General features: G+C 46.5%; 3 protein-coding genes across 5 annotated transcripts in view; 2 read left to right on the forward strand and 1 right to left on the reverse strand.

Annotated features, from left to right (window-relative positions):
- LOC130204752 (rho GTPase-activating protein 6-like) overlaps positions 1-2,907 on the reverse strand; it is a 46,370-nt gene extending 43,463 nt beyond the window's left edge. Inside the window, exon 1 of the mRNA XM_056431699.1 lies at positions 2,404-2,907. Coding sequence (XP_056287674.1) covers positions 2,404-2,898 — 495 coding nt within the window. The 5' untranslated portion in view covers positions 2,899-2,907. The remainder of the gene's footprint in view (positions 1-2,403) is intronic.
- On the forward strand, positions 2,451-13,294 carry LOC130204753 (male-specific lethal 3 homolog). Of its 3 annotated transcripts, none has more exons than XM_056431702.1 (14): positions 2,451-2,531; positions 7,429-7,511; positions 7,687-7,782; positions 8,129-8,223; positions 8,311-8,408; positions 8,598-8,726; positions 8,831-8,988; positions 9,079-9,237; positions 9,333-9,568; positions 9,697-9,786; positions 10,152-10,261; positions 10,485-10,584; positions 10,743-10,827; positions 12,912-13,294. In XM_056431702.1, coding segments are annotated over exons 3-14 (1,362 nt in total). In that variant the 5' UTR covers positions 2,451-2,531; positions 7,429-7,511; positions 7,687-7,780; the 3' UTR covers positions 13,012-13,294. The 3 variants fall into 3 exon arrangements, with proteins under 3 accessions (XP_056287677.1, XP_056287676.1, XP_056287678.1); XM_056431701.1 differs by lacking the exon at positions 2,451-2,531 and adding an exon at positions 5,905-6,130; XM_056431703.1 differs by lacking the exon at positions 2,451-2,531 and adding an exon at positions 7,076-7,149.
- A 687-nt stretch (positions 13,295-13,981) lies between these two features.
- The window catches only part of LOC130204751 (FERM and PDZ domain-containing protein 4-like), a 42,200-nt gene continuing 38,435 nt past the window's right edge, over positions 13,982-17,746 (forward strand). Inside the window, exon 1 of the mRNA XM_056431697.1 lies at positions 13,982-15,261. Within this exon, the coding sequence (XP_056287672.1) occupies positions 15,014-15,261 (248 nt within the window). The 5' untranslated portion in view covers positions 13,982-15,013. The remainder of the gene's footprint in view (positions 15,262-17,746) is intronic.

The raw sequence follows: 17,746 nt of genomic DNA on the forward strand, positions 1-17,746 counted from the left end.
ACATTGACAAGGTTAGAAATAATGATTAATATTTGAAGTATTCATCTTGTTCTTCAAACTTCAAGCTCAAAGGAAGGCCAGTTGTATAGCTTATATCACCAGCATAACTGTTTTCAGCTGTGCTAACATAATTGCACAAGGGTTTTCTAATCAGACATTAGTCTTCTAAGGCGATTAGCAAACACAATGTACCATTAGAACACTGGAGTGATAGTTGATGGAAATGGGCCTCTATACACCTCTGGAGATATTTCATTCGAAACCAGACGTTTCCACCTAGAATAGTCATTTACCACATTAACAATGTATAGTGTGTATTTTTGATTAATGTTATCTTTATCGAAAAAACTGTGCTTTTCTTTGAAAAATAAAGACATTTCTAAGTGACCCCAAACTTTTGAACGGTAGTGTACATGTGAGACCTGTTGATAGAATTCAGACAAGGCCTTTTTCTTCTTTTTACTTTGTTCAATGAAATTGAGTCTGTTCTGGTTGTATAGCTCAAAAAATGTCAAAAGCTGCCCTCATTTAGAAATGAAAGCAGAAATACTGGAGGTTTGGGACCCGCTATAGCTGGAGCACTGTGATCTATGAACGGTTGTAATATTACATTTCCAGAAAGTTTAACAGAAGGACATACCAGATAGATTGTAGACGTATGTGAGGATCACTTTTTTGTATGTTGGAGTGTGGCTCCATGCAACAACAACAAAAGTAATTTAATCATGCTCGTTTTACATCCGACAGCCGACTGGAATGTGAAGTGTCGACGTGCAGTTTCAACACGAGGGACGCGCGCAGTCCCGGTGGGTCGGCCATGTTGAAACTGGGAAGGAGTCTCCATCTCCCCTCCACCTCTGATAATAAACCGTTCAGCTCTTTGACAACAGAGGAAGAAGAATACCAAAGATCATGCACGTGTCCTAATTTTAAGACGCTTAATGCTTGTTTTTGCAGCTTAAAAAAAGAAAGGAAAAAAAGTGCATTGCAAATAAATCAAATTCTGCAACCACCCCCCCCCCCCCCCCCTCCTTCAAAAGAAAAGGGATTACGCCTCGAGTGATGGTCCCCGGCAGAGCAGTAACACATCTCGACTCGGTATGTTTACGAACACTCCGAGGTGCAATAACGTCCCGCTCCAGATTGTACTAATGACTCCAAGCGGATGGCCTCATGTTATCCTCGGTATTGCGGCATAGAAGGGAGGAGGGAGGCGGTTATGGAAAACGGTGCTGCAGCGGTGGGAAACTGCTGAGTGAGAGTTTCTCCACATCTGTGTGTGCTGCAAAAAAAAAAACTCTCTTTGTAAGAGGGGAAATAATGGGAGAGCTGTTTGGTTGGTGGGCCGCGCGGGGTTTTGACCCGGGGACCGCTCGCAGTCGTGAGAACCGAGTCCCGGGCACCATGTGTCCTCAAGTCCCTCGCGCCAGAGCACGCAGGCGCCGCCGCGCGTACACACACTCGGTGTGGAAGGCAGGGTCTACCCAAAAAGTCGAAGGGGGGAGAATTATCATAACTTTCCACCAGTGCATGTGGACTCGAGCCAACTATGCAACCTATAAAGCCCCCCTGCTAAAAGTAAGTCTCCCAAGTATGTTTTGGTAAGCATTTCATGCGCCGCCCTCCCCTCATTCACACTCGATTTAAAGCCGATATGAAGACAAAGGCCCAAGCAGCCCAATGTTGACAACGGAGGAGGGGGGATTGTGTTGGATTTATTTAATCCTCAGATCCCCATAAGAGTTGCTTCAGCTTTCCCAGTGCGTGCTTTTGGTGTGAGGACTGAAAAAGCACAGGGAAACAAATGCAGGTGTATATAGGAGAAGCAAAATGCGAATTGCCCACGTGCCCTTGGGCAAACCCCACAGACAACATGCTCCAGTTGGGCATGGTGGCTCGATGTCCAGGTGCAGAGGGTCAGCGCTGCCATACATCATCCAGTTTGACGCTCCAGCGTCTCCACCACAACAGACACCTCCAGGGCCCCGGTGGACATTCTAGATGCACAATGATGCATTTATGGAAAAAGAAATGTGCATTTTGTAGAGTCTGGCTAGGCGTAAAGGAGATGTTCAGCACATGTTTCTGCTGGCATGCACAGCGGGGCTTGACATAGTCTGCTGAGAGCTTTTCTGCTCCAGCTGTCATGGAGACTTGTTGGATCTAAATTCTGTTTTCTTTTTTTCAATGTATTTATTTGTTTTTACTGATACAGCATTTTAGTATGGCTCCACAATAATGATGAATTTGATGAGAAAGGAACAGGTGGTTGTTTGCCGGATGACAGTATATGTAGCGCAGCACTGGACCTGCACGTGCAAAACAACTGTGCCACCCTGAAATAAAAACCACAGAAGAAGAAACGCAGGCACTGCGCTGAAATCCAAAAACAACAAGTGTTACCTCTGATTTCCACACGACGTAAGCGTGAGAGATGGACGGCTGCGCTTTCCTCTGGAGCCACCTCCGCGGGGAGAACAGCGTGCCGGTGCTCCCGGACGGCGTTGCCCCGGGCCCCCTCACCAGAAACGGTAAATCCCCGGCGGTATTCCTTTTGGCGCGCTTCACAAAGTCATAGTCGAAGTGGAAGTTGGAGGACGGCGAAACCTCGAGAGGGATGGAGGGAGAGGAGAAGGACGGTGCTATGGGCTGCTTAAGTTTCGGGAGCCTGGTGCGTAAAGTGGATTTGGCGGCCAAGCGCTCCGAAGACGCACCTGCGTCCGCGGCCGACACTCCGTAAAACGGCGCGCCGCTTACCCCGTCGGTCCCGGTGTCACAGTCTCTTATGATAGCCGGGTCCAGGCTCCGGGTTTGACGTAGCCTCCGTTTGGTTATGGCTTTGGAGGCAGGAGAAGAGCAAGAGAAGACGCTATTGAGAAGTCCTTGAGCGGAAGACATGTCTCCTTATCTCACGCAAATTGCTGCTCAATGCGTTCCCCCACACTCTCTCTCTCCCCCCCCCCCCCCCCCCACCCTCCCAAAACAATAGACACGAATTCAGTGTTTCCCCATCAAAAAGGAAAGGTCCGAACGCGAGCTGGTGGAGAGCTGGAATGCGCTGCATCCGGTTGCAGGCGCTGCGTAAAGTGGAGAAAGAGCGAGTCTTCTGTTGCTCTCAAGTTGGGCATTCCCAAACTAGAGTAGAGTGAGAACATAGTAAAAGTGTGCACGCGCGCATGTGTGTTTAAGTGTGTGCCTGGGGGGGGGGGGGGGCAGTTTAGATCAGCTCTTGCATAATGTATGTTTTGGTTATAACCCGATTTAATGTCAAAATAGTTTATTATTTACGACTTCGATTTAATGTGGTCAACTCTCGAGACCCCCAAATGGCTCCTCTTTTACTTTGTTGATGTAAAATGTAAACGCCCTCCAGATGATCCGTATCGGTGGGCGTTCACTAATCTCTGAAACTCAATTGTTTTTCTTGATGCTTTTTGGAAAGTAAAATACATGTCTATGATTAATAAGCTTATTTTCATAATTAAGCGAGCAGTCAGTACGCGATCATTGGAGAGGCGGGAGGTCGCGTGCGCAGATAGACAGACATAATTTAGCGCGTGATGAAAATAGGCATATTAATCCATGCCACCCACTAATACACCTCGCAGTCTGTAAATAACGGGCCTGCTGCTGGCTATTATTGGGCGAACATAAGTGAGCCATAGAGGATTCATAATGCCTTTCTGTATACACCTGCGCACGGGGCTGTGCTCCACACAGATGGCACAGATGCTCGTGGAGGAGCGCAGTGATAGAGGCTATCGAGATATGGTCTGCATGAGTGTGTGTTTTTAAGAACTGTGTGTGTGTGTTTGTGTTTGTGAGAAAAAGCTACTCCACCAGAGAGAGAGAGAGAGAGAGAGAGAGAGAGAGAGAGAGAGAGAGAGAGAGAGAGAGAGAGAGAGAGAGAGAGAGAGAGAGAGAGAGAGAGAGAGAGAGAGAGAGAGAGAGAGAGAGAGAGAGAGAGAGAGAGAGAGAGAGAGAGAGAGAGAGAGAGAGAGAGACCATGGAGCCCCTGAGAAGAGGGTGCTGCGCGGCTGATAAAGGAGCTTATGAAGCTTCTCCGCATGACGCGCACACACACACACACGTATGCACACATGACAACGTGACAGCGATAACAGCTGAAATAGATTTGACCCTTCTAAAAACAGTCCTCATGGGGGGGGGGGGGGGGCAAGAATAACAATCATAATAGTGCATATGTAAGAAGATAATGTTCCACAGATGTAGAGGCATAGCCTAGACCTTCGCAGCATCCTTGGCTCTCCATTGTTTCTGCCCTAACGCGTGTGCGTGCGTGTGTGTGTGCGTGCGTGCGTGTGTGTGTGTGTGTGTGTGTGTGTGTGTGTGTGTGTGTGTGTGTGTGTGTGTGTGTGTGTGTGTGTGTGTGTGTGTGTGTGTGTGTGTGTGTGTGTGTGTGTGTGTGTGTGTGTGTGTGTGTGAACCTCGTATTATAACCGCGGAGCACGCTCAATGGGAAACAGTGATCATTTGATGTGACTGTCGAAATACATCAGTGAGAGGAGGAGTCAAATGGAAGGAGAACCAATCAGCTGCCGAAATGAGCCTTGATCCATCTGCAGAGACGTGGTTTCCTGTGGATCGGGGCATGTCATCGTCGAAGTCTGCCGGACAGAGATGAACGAGAATGTCACATCCGGAAATCGAAAGGAAATCCAATCATTTGTTGCGATAGATTGTAAATATGAAACAATAAATCATAGATCATCAATAAGATCATTAATTCCAGCGTTATTCCATAGTATATCACTATATAAAATAAAACAATTGAATTAATCAGATTTCTGAACGTCATTATGGGATATGGGATAGTTTAATTCAGATATTTAATCTGAGAACCAGGAGAGTTGAGGCCATTCGTAGTTTATTACATTCCCTGCAGGTTCCTTATCATTCTCATGTCATGGACCCCTAAATGGACACAGATGATGTGATTATACAGAACATGGTCAAATGTGTGATTATAATTGGGATTAACTAAGGTTAAAGTAACAAATCAGTTTTACATGTTTGTTCGGCCATACATGAAAACTTGTAAAGGGCTAGGATCTTTGAGCATTATCTTCTAAACCTATTCATGACACATGGTCAACACAGACATCGGCTACCCCTAGTTGATGTCACTTTTCTTTGTTATGAAAACGTGATGCATGCTAAAAAAAAGTACTAAGCATATGTATTCATTCTAATTTACCATCTGGATGAAGGCCAATTAGTTGCATGGTAATATTTACATATTGATCTATTGTTATGTTTATTGTTTTATTCTATTGTTATTATTCTATTGTTTCATTCTATGTTTATTGTTATGCACCTTTCACCGAGTGAAATTACTGCTATGTGTATTATGCAATTCTGGTTCTGATTCTGTTTACATTTCTTGTGCCTTACGGACATCTGCTGGCCACTTTCTGAAATTACGCTACCAGTACGGTGTCCGGGAGAGAACATATCAACTTAATGAATTGCGTTTTCCATGCTGCCTTCATTCTCTGTGGAAAGTCGGGGATAGGTGCCTAAATAAATGAAGCAACAAAGCAATACCATGCTACACAGTCGATGATGATATATTCCATTGATGTTTCGGCTGAGATTACCTTTATGCACTCACACGTAATGAGAATAACAATATTCTGATGAACTCTTAAAATATCTTAATAAAACTAACGTCGACATTGTGAGCATTCACACCCAAAAAGTGCATTCGTAATTAGCTTCAAGCTTGGTTTTGCAGTAAAAGTGTACTCCAAAAATAAATGTGTTCTAGTCTATCAAGGCATGCACAACCATATGCAACGACCCAGTGCCGTTGGGTTTGATGGGGCAAATTACGAGGAGTCCGTGAAGGCAGCAAGGAGGATGTTGCATTCATCCCGCAAAAGCGCCATCCCTCCAAAATTGTGTTTTGATGAGAGACCCCTCGCAGGAAAGCGCTTGGCAACGAACGGGTTAAGGAGTTTATAGGGTCCAGATTGATGCCCCCTCTCACACACGTCGCCATGAACAAATGAATCCGCGGGGAATCAAGTTCTCATTTCGCAAAGGAGAAAGAGTCCTGTGCTTTGAACCCGACCCCAGCAAGGCGAAAGTGTTGTATGACGCTAAGGTAATACTTTGCATTCGTAATGTAGCTCTTCTGTTTTTCGATTTTTGGCCAAACACATGCTTATTTTAGGAGGAAGCGGCTCTGTTCGTGTGAAGAGAAACTTGGGCCTCAGTGAAATAACGTTAGCTGTCAGTTTCGTGCACAATGTGCCGCGATATAACATCAATAGTTACTTGCGTTGATTTCCGGGTTCGTTCATTACACAGTTTCCTCTTCAAAACGCGAGATTAAGCTCGTTGATGTCCTATATTATGCTGTTGTAGCCGATAACTATTACCAATACATGCATTATAGACATGTTATAGGACATTAACAGTGAAGTGGTGTTTCACCTAAAGTAGTTTAACGTCGACACCAAATAAACAAATGTACTGTGACATTTTCTGTCTTACTAGTTTCATTTTTATTCCGTGGGAGCAACAAAACAACATTGTGAATGTGCTTAAAGCAGACTGTAGTGTCGCAGCCGGTGTAACGTTTCAACAGGCGACCGTGTTTACTGGCGACTTTTAGCCCATTTCGCCTGTTCTAGTCGTATTTACGACAGCCGTTGAATGCGTTGTTTTGAAACGATAAACAATGAGGCATTCACGAGGGCAGCTACGTGTTCCTGTCCCATTTTTCAACAGCTGTCGTAATTACGTTTACAAACGGCGCATTCGCCTGAGAGTCGCCAGCTAACACGGTCCCTTGTTAAACCGTAACACCGGCTAGCGAGCGAGCTAACGCTAACGGACGGTTTGTTTACATCGACGCATTCTAGCCCGAATTGCATGTCCGTGAGCTGCATCGGTGTGAGAAGCTCCACGTATGTTATTTAAGTATGTAAACAATGTGAAATGATGGTTAAAGTGTCAGGAGTACGAGGAATGCTCTTTATCGTGAATGGTTACGTTAAATCTGCAAGTGTAGTTACAGTGCTAACGCTGGCCCGTTAGCCGCTAACGAGTGATGCGTGCTGTGTGATTGGGTTTGGACGTTTGCTGTATTTAAGGCCAGATTTGGGCTACTTCTTAACGGTAAAGTCCTACCAGTCCCGAGCTAAACTGCAAGTCAGTGATGTAACTAGTAGTTCATGAGGTTATACGCTATTTTACAGATTAGCTATTTTTTTCCAACTCAGAATATCATTTGGAACCAATGTTTTATTTTGTAACGTCGTAATTTGGGAATTACATCAGGTAGCACAACACATGTGTAACAACCAGCTGTTGAAATTGAAGGAACTGAACGTATAAGTCTCATGGCATGTGTTAGTAAGTAGGCACTGTTCTCACTGTGTGTCTGTCACTTCACAGGTCCTCGATGTCTTGATTGGTAAAGATGAACTTGGAAGAAGGATCCCAAAGTTCCTGATTCACTTCGACGGTTGGAACAGGAGGTAAGTGGAGTCGCTGTTGCCTCCCCCACTTACAGATGTCATACTCATTGTTGTGTTTATCATTGCAAAAATCTCATGTTCATTGTGTGTAATGAAATAGATGTGAAACACTGCTGTCAACCCATGCAGGTCTGTGATTTTTTTTATTTTCTAAATGTGTGTGTGTTTTGGGTAGCTGGGATCGTTGGGCTGCAGAGGATCATGTCCTAAGGGACACTGAGGAAAACCGTAAATTGCAACATAAACTGGCACGCAAAGCTCTAGGTCGCATGTAAGTTCATCTTATGTTCATTCATTCAACCACGCAGGTCAACACCATCCAAATGTTTTAACCGCCGAGTGTATTTTCTTGCATGTTTTATCACGTAGGTCCCTCTGCTACTTCTTTATCATCGGGCTTGAAACGTTTTTCTGTTTTCTGACACGCCCCTGCGAACATACTGTACATGACACCTGTAACTCCAGCCGCAAAGCCGGCGCATTGCATGTCGACGTCTGTTCCGTGTCCACGCGCTTTAGGTTTCAACCCTTCTGCTCGTTTGCTCCGTCTGTAGACGAGACTGATGCTGAGACCGTGCTCGTTTTTCTTTTTCTTCTTTTTTCCCCCCTGGCGTTAGGAAGAGAAAGGGATGGGCCAAGAGGCGGCGGCGTCAGTCTGGTACTAAATCGTCTCTGAAGCCTCTCCCCAAGGAGGACGACAGCGATGACGCATGTGAGGAAGCCTTCTCGCCGCTTGTGTTTTTGCGCCCAGCCTCTCGCGAGCGATCAAATTAATCCCTCCGAATTCTTCCGTCTCTAGGTTTGATTTCGTCTTCGGGGAGCAGTGACGGGGACGACTCTGACCCTGATTCTTCGAATAGCGGGGAAAGCACCTTCTCTGAGGATATCAACAAAATGGTGAAGTGAATCAGCTCAGTTTCCATCCAAGACATCTGCATATATACACCAACATTTCTATGTTAGGCCTTTAGCTGATGTTATCTGCCACCAGAAAATTACCTTTTTATTTCCTTCATTCCCCTCGTCGCACATTCCTCTTGATTTCTACAGAGCATTCCCTGAAGGGTCACATTTTGTGTATTTCAGAGGGTTGAGCCCGACATTAATGTCAAAAGGGAATGTGAAGAGAAGATCGTCCACGTTGACATCAGCATCCCCGATGCCCTGAAGAAGAAACTGGAGGACGACTGCTTCTACATCAACAAGAGGAAGAAGGTACATGCAGCCGATGCCAAGCGGGCGTTTACTGGTACATCCGGGAAGATGGGGAAACCTCGCTCGCATTGAACTAACCCGAGGCCATGTCTTTCCACACCTAGCTGGTCATGGTTCCCTGTCAGACGAATGTCGTGCACATCCTCGAGTCCTACGTCAAGCACTTTGCCATCAACAAAGCCTTCATGGCCAACGAGCGGTACCGGCGTCAGCAGACCACCACGCAGAGCAGCAGCCCACAGCCAGTCCCTCCGGAAAAGAGGTGAGCCTGCGCTGGTCCGGCCCAGCTGAGGCAGCACGCATGATTATGCACATCAACTAATCCTTTAGTTTCCTTTTTGTGTCTTTTTAGTGAGGAGCTGTGTAAGGAGATGGTCGACGGCCTGAGGATCACGTTTGACTTCACCTTACCCGTGATCCTCCTCTACCCCTGTGAACAAGCCCAGTTCAAGAAGGTCAGCTCCTCCAGGATTTCCCTGGCCGTCAACGAAAGCTCCCCCTGCTCCAGCAAGTGAGTTCTCTCAGAAAACCCACTCGCCCGCCTGCACGGCCGCGGCGGACTGCGTTTCACTGTTGAGCCTTTGTCTCTCCCGTCCGTATCTACAGCGCCCAGCGGGAGCGCAGCCCGAGCCCGTTGGGGCTCAACCCGCCCACCCCGCAGTCCACGGACAGCCAGCCGGCACTGAGCGACATCTCCGTCACCGCGCCCACCGCCACAGTCCCGACCCCGAAGCGCCGGCGCCACCCTGACATGGACTGCATCTCATTCCAGTCCCAGTCGCTCAGGCGTTCCACCAGGAACACGTCTGGAGGCGACCGGCCCGCTGAAGGAAGCAGTGGAGGTAATGGCTTTATTTAATTTTGTTATGCTTTATTTGTAATATGTGTGATTTTAAAAATGCATATACGTATAATGCTGTTTTGTAAAGCGTGTTGTAACGCTGCATACACAATGTGTGTCGTGATTAAGGTGGAGGCAGTGCTACGGCATCCCCGCAGCTCAAGCGCCGCTTGGTCGACACCACATCCCAGCCCAAGTTCCTCCTCAACCTCGACAGAAGTAAGAAATACCACTTCGAATAATACTTTCCCACCACTAGTTCCACTTTTTTTTTTGGGCCTTCGCTGAAAATTATTGACCTTATTCTTAGTATTTGAGTATGCACAGTCAGAATGATGTCAATGATTCTATAAAACATTCAATGTACTCTTGTAAAGTTTATTAATCTTTAGTAATTGTAGTAACCCGTTCTGCCCAGTAGATGGCGGTGTCCTACTCCTGTGAGTGCCCAAAGAACTATACTTTGTGCTCTCAGAGATTTTGGTTGCTCGCATACCTCTGTCATATGTCAGCAGCGATAAGCAACACCGCGGGAACGTCTCTGTAAGGGTGCCGCTTCTCTGTTCTCTCGACCTTTTACCCAGAAACCCCAGTGCACAGCGGCTCATCTTCCCCGTTGCCCTTGACGCCAAGCAAAGAGCGAAGTGGGCCCTTCTACGGCCTCGAGAGCCGGAGAAACAATGAGCTTAATGAGGTGATGAAATTGTGTTTGTGTGAAAGAGGGAGAGAGAGTGTGTGTGTGTCTGTCTGTGAGTGAGATGAACCTATTATTATCTGGATGGAAAACAATGTCATGCTTAAGGGCACTATAGGAAGAGAAGGGACACAACTGTTCAGTCCGGTTTTGTCAAGAGAAATATGTTGAAACCTCAAAGTTTCTGTTCAAGATGCTTTTTCCTTTCCTCCTTTCCAACCAGGTCCTAAGTTGGAAGCTGACTCCCGATAACTACCCTCTGCATGACCAGCCTCCGCCCCCCTCCTACCTGTACGGCGCACAGCACCTCTTGCGGCTTTTTGGTGGGTGTCTCGTACCCCTTTGCCCGCACCGATTTCACAAATTTACCTTCTTTTTTTTTTTTACGATTTGGATTGAATTCTTGTCCCTTTTTTCGTGGTGCAACTTCTTCATATTCCCATGGTCACTGTCTTACTACTTTCTTTTTTCCTTCTTCCAGTGAAGCTTCCTGACATCCTAGGAAAAATGCTGATTCCAGAGAGGAACCTCCGAGCCCTGGTGAAGCATGTGGAACTCTTTCTCAGGTAAGGCACTGTGTTCAAATGAAATGTATCCGCTTTCCAAAAAAACTTTACATAAAAGAGGTCTTTAAGATGGCTTTAAAGGAAGGGAGGGACAGCCATGATTTAATTATAACGGGTTCAAGAGCTTAAAGCACAGGTTTTCACGTTTCTTTGCGCTGTGCAGATGGAAGTACCAATCTTTAGGTCCCACGGTCATCACGGCTAACAGTCCCTTCACTAAATAACATTCATGGCATAATATTGACACCTCACCCGCTTCTTTAAAAAATGGATCGTGCCATCAGGTGTTAAATAATGCAGCATTTCCAAAAAGGATGAATCATTAGAAAGACAGGTGAGGGCTGCATTCAATTAACGGGACATAAAATAGGAAGCACTTTGACTTGAAATGCTCCTTGGTAATAACCCGCGCGGTCCATTAACCACGGTTTGACCGAGCTAAGCATTAAAGCTCAATGGCGACTGCCGGCGTTGAGCCTCAAGAAGTTCTCATTCTACAAAGAAGCTGCAAGCCATCAATCTCCAGAACAACCTTGTCACACGGTGAACTCCTCCCTCGTAGTGTTTGGTTTGCCGGCGTCACAGAAGCGTAGTAAAAGCAAGATATTAAAAAACGGCGCACTACAACAGAATTCCTAGACGGACAGAGGAAGTGGTTTCCCGGGAAATTATTGATGTACTGAAATAACACGGGGGGTAAAAAAAAAAAAAGCCAAAGCGAGGAAGAGTAACCGAGAAACACGCGGGGATGGCGGGGAGATGGAGTGAGGGGCATGTGTGATGAGTGGGCGTTACACAAGCGCGGGAGTCTAATGTTCTCTAATCAAGCGCCCGCAGTACCGCCTTCGGCCACCAAGCCGTGCTGTGGCGCAACGCCTGGAGTGGGCACGGGGACAAACCTGAGCCGCGATGAACCGAACCATGGATATAAATGAGTAAACGAGCACTCGGTGCCATGAACATCGCGGGGTGGTCCTCCGGAGGTAGCGCGAGCCGGCACTCGTGTCGTGTGCGCTGACGCCGATCGACTGCATCGTGCGATTTTCACAGATTTGAGTCGTTTCCCTGTCGGGGGGCTGCGACGCCTCGCGCTAAACCCGGCGCCAATGACTCGTTCTTTTCAGCGGCATTAGCGGTTCCACTTGGCAACCGCCGATATTGCAGTGTCATCAGTAGTTGGAGTAGAAAGTCTTTTTAATCCACTCCAGTGGCGCCGGGCCACGAATCGCTGGTGCATCCCCTCGCGCCTGAATATTATTCCCTAAAATGGCACAGACAATAACTTCCACGAGGAGCGAAGTGCTTAAAAGTAAATTACTTTTTTGCACTTTCAATCTGCTCTCCAGCTCTGTGATGAAGCATAAGTCGCAAAGACAGGCATCATCTCTCTCTCTCTCTCCCTGTAAGTGATTCATATTTTCACAGAGTGGGAGGCTGCCTGCGGGACACCGGACACAAACCTAAAACATGGATTAGAATTAGTCTTGAATAAACTTCCCATTTATTGAAACCAATTCTCACGAACCTTTTTTTAATTTTAGTATTCATCCATTAGGTCGTGTTGTTTGTTATTCGACGTCAAAGCGTTCTTAAATTCTCCTCTGATGAGGATAATTAGTTTGCATTGAGATTAGGAAGGCCGGTGGAGCTAAAATGAGATGGCGAGATTTAGAGGATTTGGCCGAGTAGTGGATACTAAGAAGATTCCGGATTAGTTTTCGCTGCTACTGATTAGACGGGAGGAGGAGGAGGAGGAGGAGGAAGGGGTGGGGGGATCTTTCACTCTTCCCTCGCTCACTGCTGGTCGGTCATCCTCGTGTTCTCTGTCTTTCTGTCCGAGCGATTGGTTCTCTGATGGTATAGGATGGATGAGAGGGCTTTGTGTCTGACATATGGGGCCACGGGGTCTGGGATTTGTGTGGGATGAGCCAGGGATATCTAGGAAAAACCCAGAAGTCAACCGGGACGAGCGGGTACGCTTCCCTTGTTCTCTGGTTTTTCTTTCTCTTAGCAAATCGTGTCTGACAAACAATCATCTCAGCTGTTCCCCCCCCCCCCCCCCCTGTCCTCTCTTTCCCTCTCAGGTTTCTGGCCGAGTTCCACAAGGACTTTTTCCCCGAGTCGGCGTACGTGTCGGCGTCCGAGGCCCACTACAGCATGAAGCAGCCGAGGCCGGTTAATTGAAAGAGACGCCGGCCGTTTTGTTTTTTCTTTTCTTCTCCCGCTTTGCTCCCCCCCCCCTTGGGGCCGTGTGCAGAGGAATAAACGGCAGCCGTCTGTGCTGTGTTCTCCCGGTCCAACCTTTCGTCCCCTCTGGCCTTAACGCGAAGCCTTGTGGAACTAGTTTCCTCTGTCATGACCCTAACCCCCCCACCCCCAGTCCTCATTGTCGTCCGCCCATATGTCACCGGGCCTACATGCTAATATTCTGACTCTTTGAGGAAAATAAATCTGTAATGTTGTTGTTCCTGTGGGCGTCTCTCACCTTCCTGTGTCCCCTGAGAGGTTGTCTTAGTTCTTGGTCACGTTTTGCTTCTCATGTTGTCCTGTGCATGCCTGATGAATGTCTCTTTGTTTGATTTTGTTGCGCCCGTTCCTCTGACTGTTTTTTCGCGCACAGGATGGTGAAAAAGACGATATCTTGTGTCCGATATACCTGGGAGCGAAGCATGCAGTCTCCTCTTCTATAATGACGGCGATCTTTACTCGAACAGGTCCAAACTAATTGAGCGTACATCACAACGACCGATTTGCAATTTTCTTTTATATTTTGTCAAAATAATTTCAACAAATGCTAGGTATTGCTTGCAACAAAAGCCACCGTCACGACATATAAATACTCGTTGACCAGTATGTTATTTATTTTTCTTGACTTTTCTTGATTTTTGTGTGTGTTGGGGATCACCCCGGTTCCCGTTAGTTGAATTGGTTCCGTGGTAATGAGACGTGAAACGCGCATTATTGACCCGGCGGTGTGTTTCCTGTGGAATGTGTCGACTCTTCTATTCTGTTTACTCGCAGTGATGTCTGTTTGAATAAAAACGTCCATCTTCTTCACACAAGTGTTCATGAAGCACCATTATTGTGTGTGTGCGTGTGCGACTACACTCCCGTAGCTGACTTTAGGAGTTTCAGACGGTGGTTTTGTGCGTAACTCTGCATCTTCTACTGCTTCTGTGCTTCACAAAGCACTCTACGACTAAAGGTTTGACCCCCCCCCCCCCCACACACACACACACTGACTCACATTGTAGCTGATTAAAACTAACCCTGACTGTTTTTAACCTTTTCAGAATAAGTCACTTTCTAAGAAGTTTGCCTCCATTTGTGTAAGACAAAAAGGTCAACGTCGGCATATTTTAGGTTGCGCAAGTATTTTCCCATGCTTCACAACCGCCCTCATTTGAACCCCAAACAAGTCAATGACGAGTCTGATTTGTTGCCCGTGCTTCTGGTGCAGACGACCCACAGGTGTACCACTGTACTTTACCTTTACGGTCTGCAGAACAACTTTTATTCTATATCCCCATAGCGTACCTTCGGGAGGCCGACTAGCCCGGCGTCCCCATTTCAGGGTCCTAATAGGCTTTAGTGGTGAGCCATAATTGCATCTGAACTGGGTCAGACTTCTTGTAATAAACTGCTCATCGCTGCAACCCGAGACGACGCTCTCCATCCTGCCCGCTATATCATATTTGCCACAGAAGCCGCCGGCACAATCCACTCCACGCCTCTCCGATCGATTTCCCCCCCGCCGCGATCCGCTTACCGCGTGATTCGATTGCTGTGGTGGGAAAATGGGACGTTAATGAGATGCGAGCAATCGCCTCGTGAGTGCTGCCCGCCCGCACCTTTCACCCGAATCCTCCTCTTTCGCTTGCGCTCGCCTCCCTATCCATCCGCCGTCGTCGGGTCCTATCTTTCCATCACACCCTCCGGTCTCTCCACGTCTGGCTTCCTCTTTCGGGTCCCCCAAGTGGTTTTATTTTCCCGCCCTCTCATTCATATCGGCGTCTCTTTTTTAAAACGTGTGTCTGGTGTTTCCTCCGATTTGTCTCTCCGCCGCTCTCTTCAGAACTCTTTTGAGGCCGACGAGATGAGAGCGAAGACGTATCTGCTTTCCGTTCCACAATCCAACTTTTGAAGTGTTTCTCTGCTTCCCGTCTCCATTCAAGTCTCCGTCGCCATGGACCTAGGAGATGGATTCCGAAAGGAGAACGTGGACGCCAGCTCCTTCGTCTCCTCGGACTCTTCTTGGTTGTCGTTTGACCTTAGCACTGACCTCACGTCACTCGACTCTGACCGAGTGCCGACTCCCCCGGCAGCTCCCGGCGGCTGGAGACCTCTCGAGGACCAGCACCCGAGGAAGTCCTCTTCTGAACCGCGACACCGGCAGGCTGCGTGGAGGGAGACGTCCTTTCTCGGAAGTGATGAGTAAGCCCGTTTTTTTTCTTATAAGTAGTGCATTCAATCAGGAACAAAGTGAGATGTGCATTGTCTCTACGTGTTGGATAACAGAAAGATGGTTGCATGTCTAAAAGTGTCGTAAACAAGACGCATCATTTCTCATTCTGCTCTTCAATGTCACTTCTGTGTCCTGTATTACTGCCGGAGACTGCAAAGTATCCAGGCGAGTCCCTTGATACAAATCCGAGGTTTCATCAATATGTTTTTGTTAAATCTGCCGATATCAAGATTCATAGTTTTTAAGGTTTGTGACGGCACTCCATTGACATTTGGTCAAGGCGTCAGTGATTAAGGCATCAGCCATTAGAAAGAGTGACGTTGAGAATCCATCAACCAGACAAATAACAGTAACCTGTCCAGAAAACAGCCGAAGAGAAAAGGGGGATTAAAGATCTCTGCCAATAGCACGTGAATACAAAGGGCTCTCACTGAGACTTCGCTTACGGCCCACAGTGGCGGTGATTATCTGTGTTTTTTGGTTTTAATCACCAGCGGCTATAGAATGGGAGTCTGATTCCCAGTAGCAAGACTGCGAGGAGCGAATAAAACCAGCCCTTGCATTAGTTTTGATGGAAATCATAAATCAGCTCTCCTCGAAACCCTTCGGGGAATCTTGGCCTCCGGCAAAAGGGAGAACTCGGGGTGTTGTTCATCAAGCCTCTTCCTTTTCATTCTTTCTTCAACCCACCATGGCCTGAGAAAAAAGTCTGACACACTCGCCATGTCTTTAAATGACCCATAACCCTCCTGTGCAGTGTTCACCATCTTTACACAGACTGATTAAACTTTGTTTGAGGAATATGCCCCAGCTCCATAGCTGAGGAATGGAAATGCATTTTTTGCTCTTTCTATCCACCGCCGTCAGTAGCTGGATTTCCAATTTAAATAGACTTCAATAGAAGTGGCAAATGTCAGTATGTAAAAATACATACCCATACTATTGACATAAGATATTACATCTTTCTAACAATACAAGCATTTTTGTATTTAGCTTTTTTGCAGAGCACACAGAACAAAGAACACTTAGAGTAACTTATAGGCACATTAAAATGTCTTAAAGCAGTGATTATATATATTATATAGATATATTGTATATATATATAATATATTTTATATATATATACAATATAATATATATATATATATATGATTCAGTGTTTTGCTACAATGGGAATTATTGTATTTATATTATTTTATAGGGGTCATAACAAGTGAAAAGTTTGTGCAATGTATATAAAATGATAAACACAACACAATTTTCACATCCTTCAATGATTTGTGTTTAATTTTGTCTATCGTTTTGCCGAGCTCGCTTTCTGCTCCGGCTTGACCCCCCCCCCCTTTATATTTGCCCTCTCCTCTCAACGAGCTGATTTCTGACGGTTAATGTTCTCTTGCCGCATCTCAAAGCCTGAAGAGGTCACGGCGGTCGGCACGCTAAAGCCCTATTGGCCGGCGCGGCGCTGATTGGACCATCTGGAACCAAAATGGAACGCCTCACGTGCGAAAAATGATGATGTCATACAATGAACGTTACATTATGAACGTCTGCTGCGCCGCATTCTGAACTAAAGATGGAAAGACAAGCGAGGGATGGGGAGAGGAGAAAGAAGAAAGGAAAAAAGGCAGCATCATACCACAGAGGGAGCTTTACAGGAAGGGGGAAGATGACTCGAACCGCATTGAAGGACTTTCTACTTGACCCCATCATCCCCAGATCCACACCTTTCTTCTGGTCTCTTCCGTCTCGTTTTGTTTTTTCCACCCCCACTTTCTGTTATTTCAACAGCTTCACAACTGCAATTTCAATTCAATTCAATTAACCGTTTTATCTTCATTCATCAGCCCACCACACCGACCCAAACAGTCATTTTGCAGCATTTGTGGTTATTGTTTATGTTGAAGCCCCCCCCCCCCTTTTTTTGTTGTTGTTGTTTACATCTGAGTGTAAACAACCGACCTATAATTGCCCTTCAATGGACCGCCGTGTGGATGTGTGTGGAAGACTGACTCGGTGTTCCAATGAGAGAAATAACATTTTTTTAAAGTGTATTATTCATGCAAGATTCATTGAAAACCAGAGCAGCGCGACCTCAGATGGCACTTTTAGTCTTTTTGACAAAATGTTGCTCTTTAAGCAGTAAAAAATAAACGTGTGGGTGGGGGGGGGTAGTAACGCTACCCGCTCACGGGTAATTGACCGACCGCATTACATCACTTCTCGGAGGCAACAGTTTTGCTGTCAGTTAATTCACCGATGGGAGAGGGTTTAATTAAAGAGAGGATGAATCTCTCTTCCCTCCCTCGAACAATCGGGGCTCTCGGTCGCCTGGGATGCGAGCCGTCTGTTCCCACACAATCCGCCAGCTGCGAATGAGATGTGAGCGATACGGACGACGTGAATTCCTCAAATTTATCACCCATCCCCTTTCTTTCATTATTATTATTTTTT

This window comes from Pseudoliparis swirei, chromosome 14 (genome assembly GCF_029220125.1).
Source record: "Pseudoliparis swirei isolate HS2019 ecotype Mariana Trench chromosome 14, NWPU_hadal_v1, whole genome shotgun sequence".
In the NCBI taxonomy this organism is placed as follows: Eukaryota; Metazoa; Chordata; class Actinopteri; order Perciformes; family Liparidae; genus Pseudoliparis; species Pseudoliparis swirei.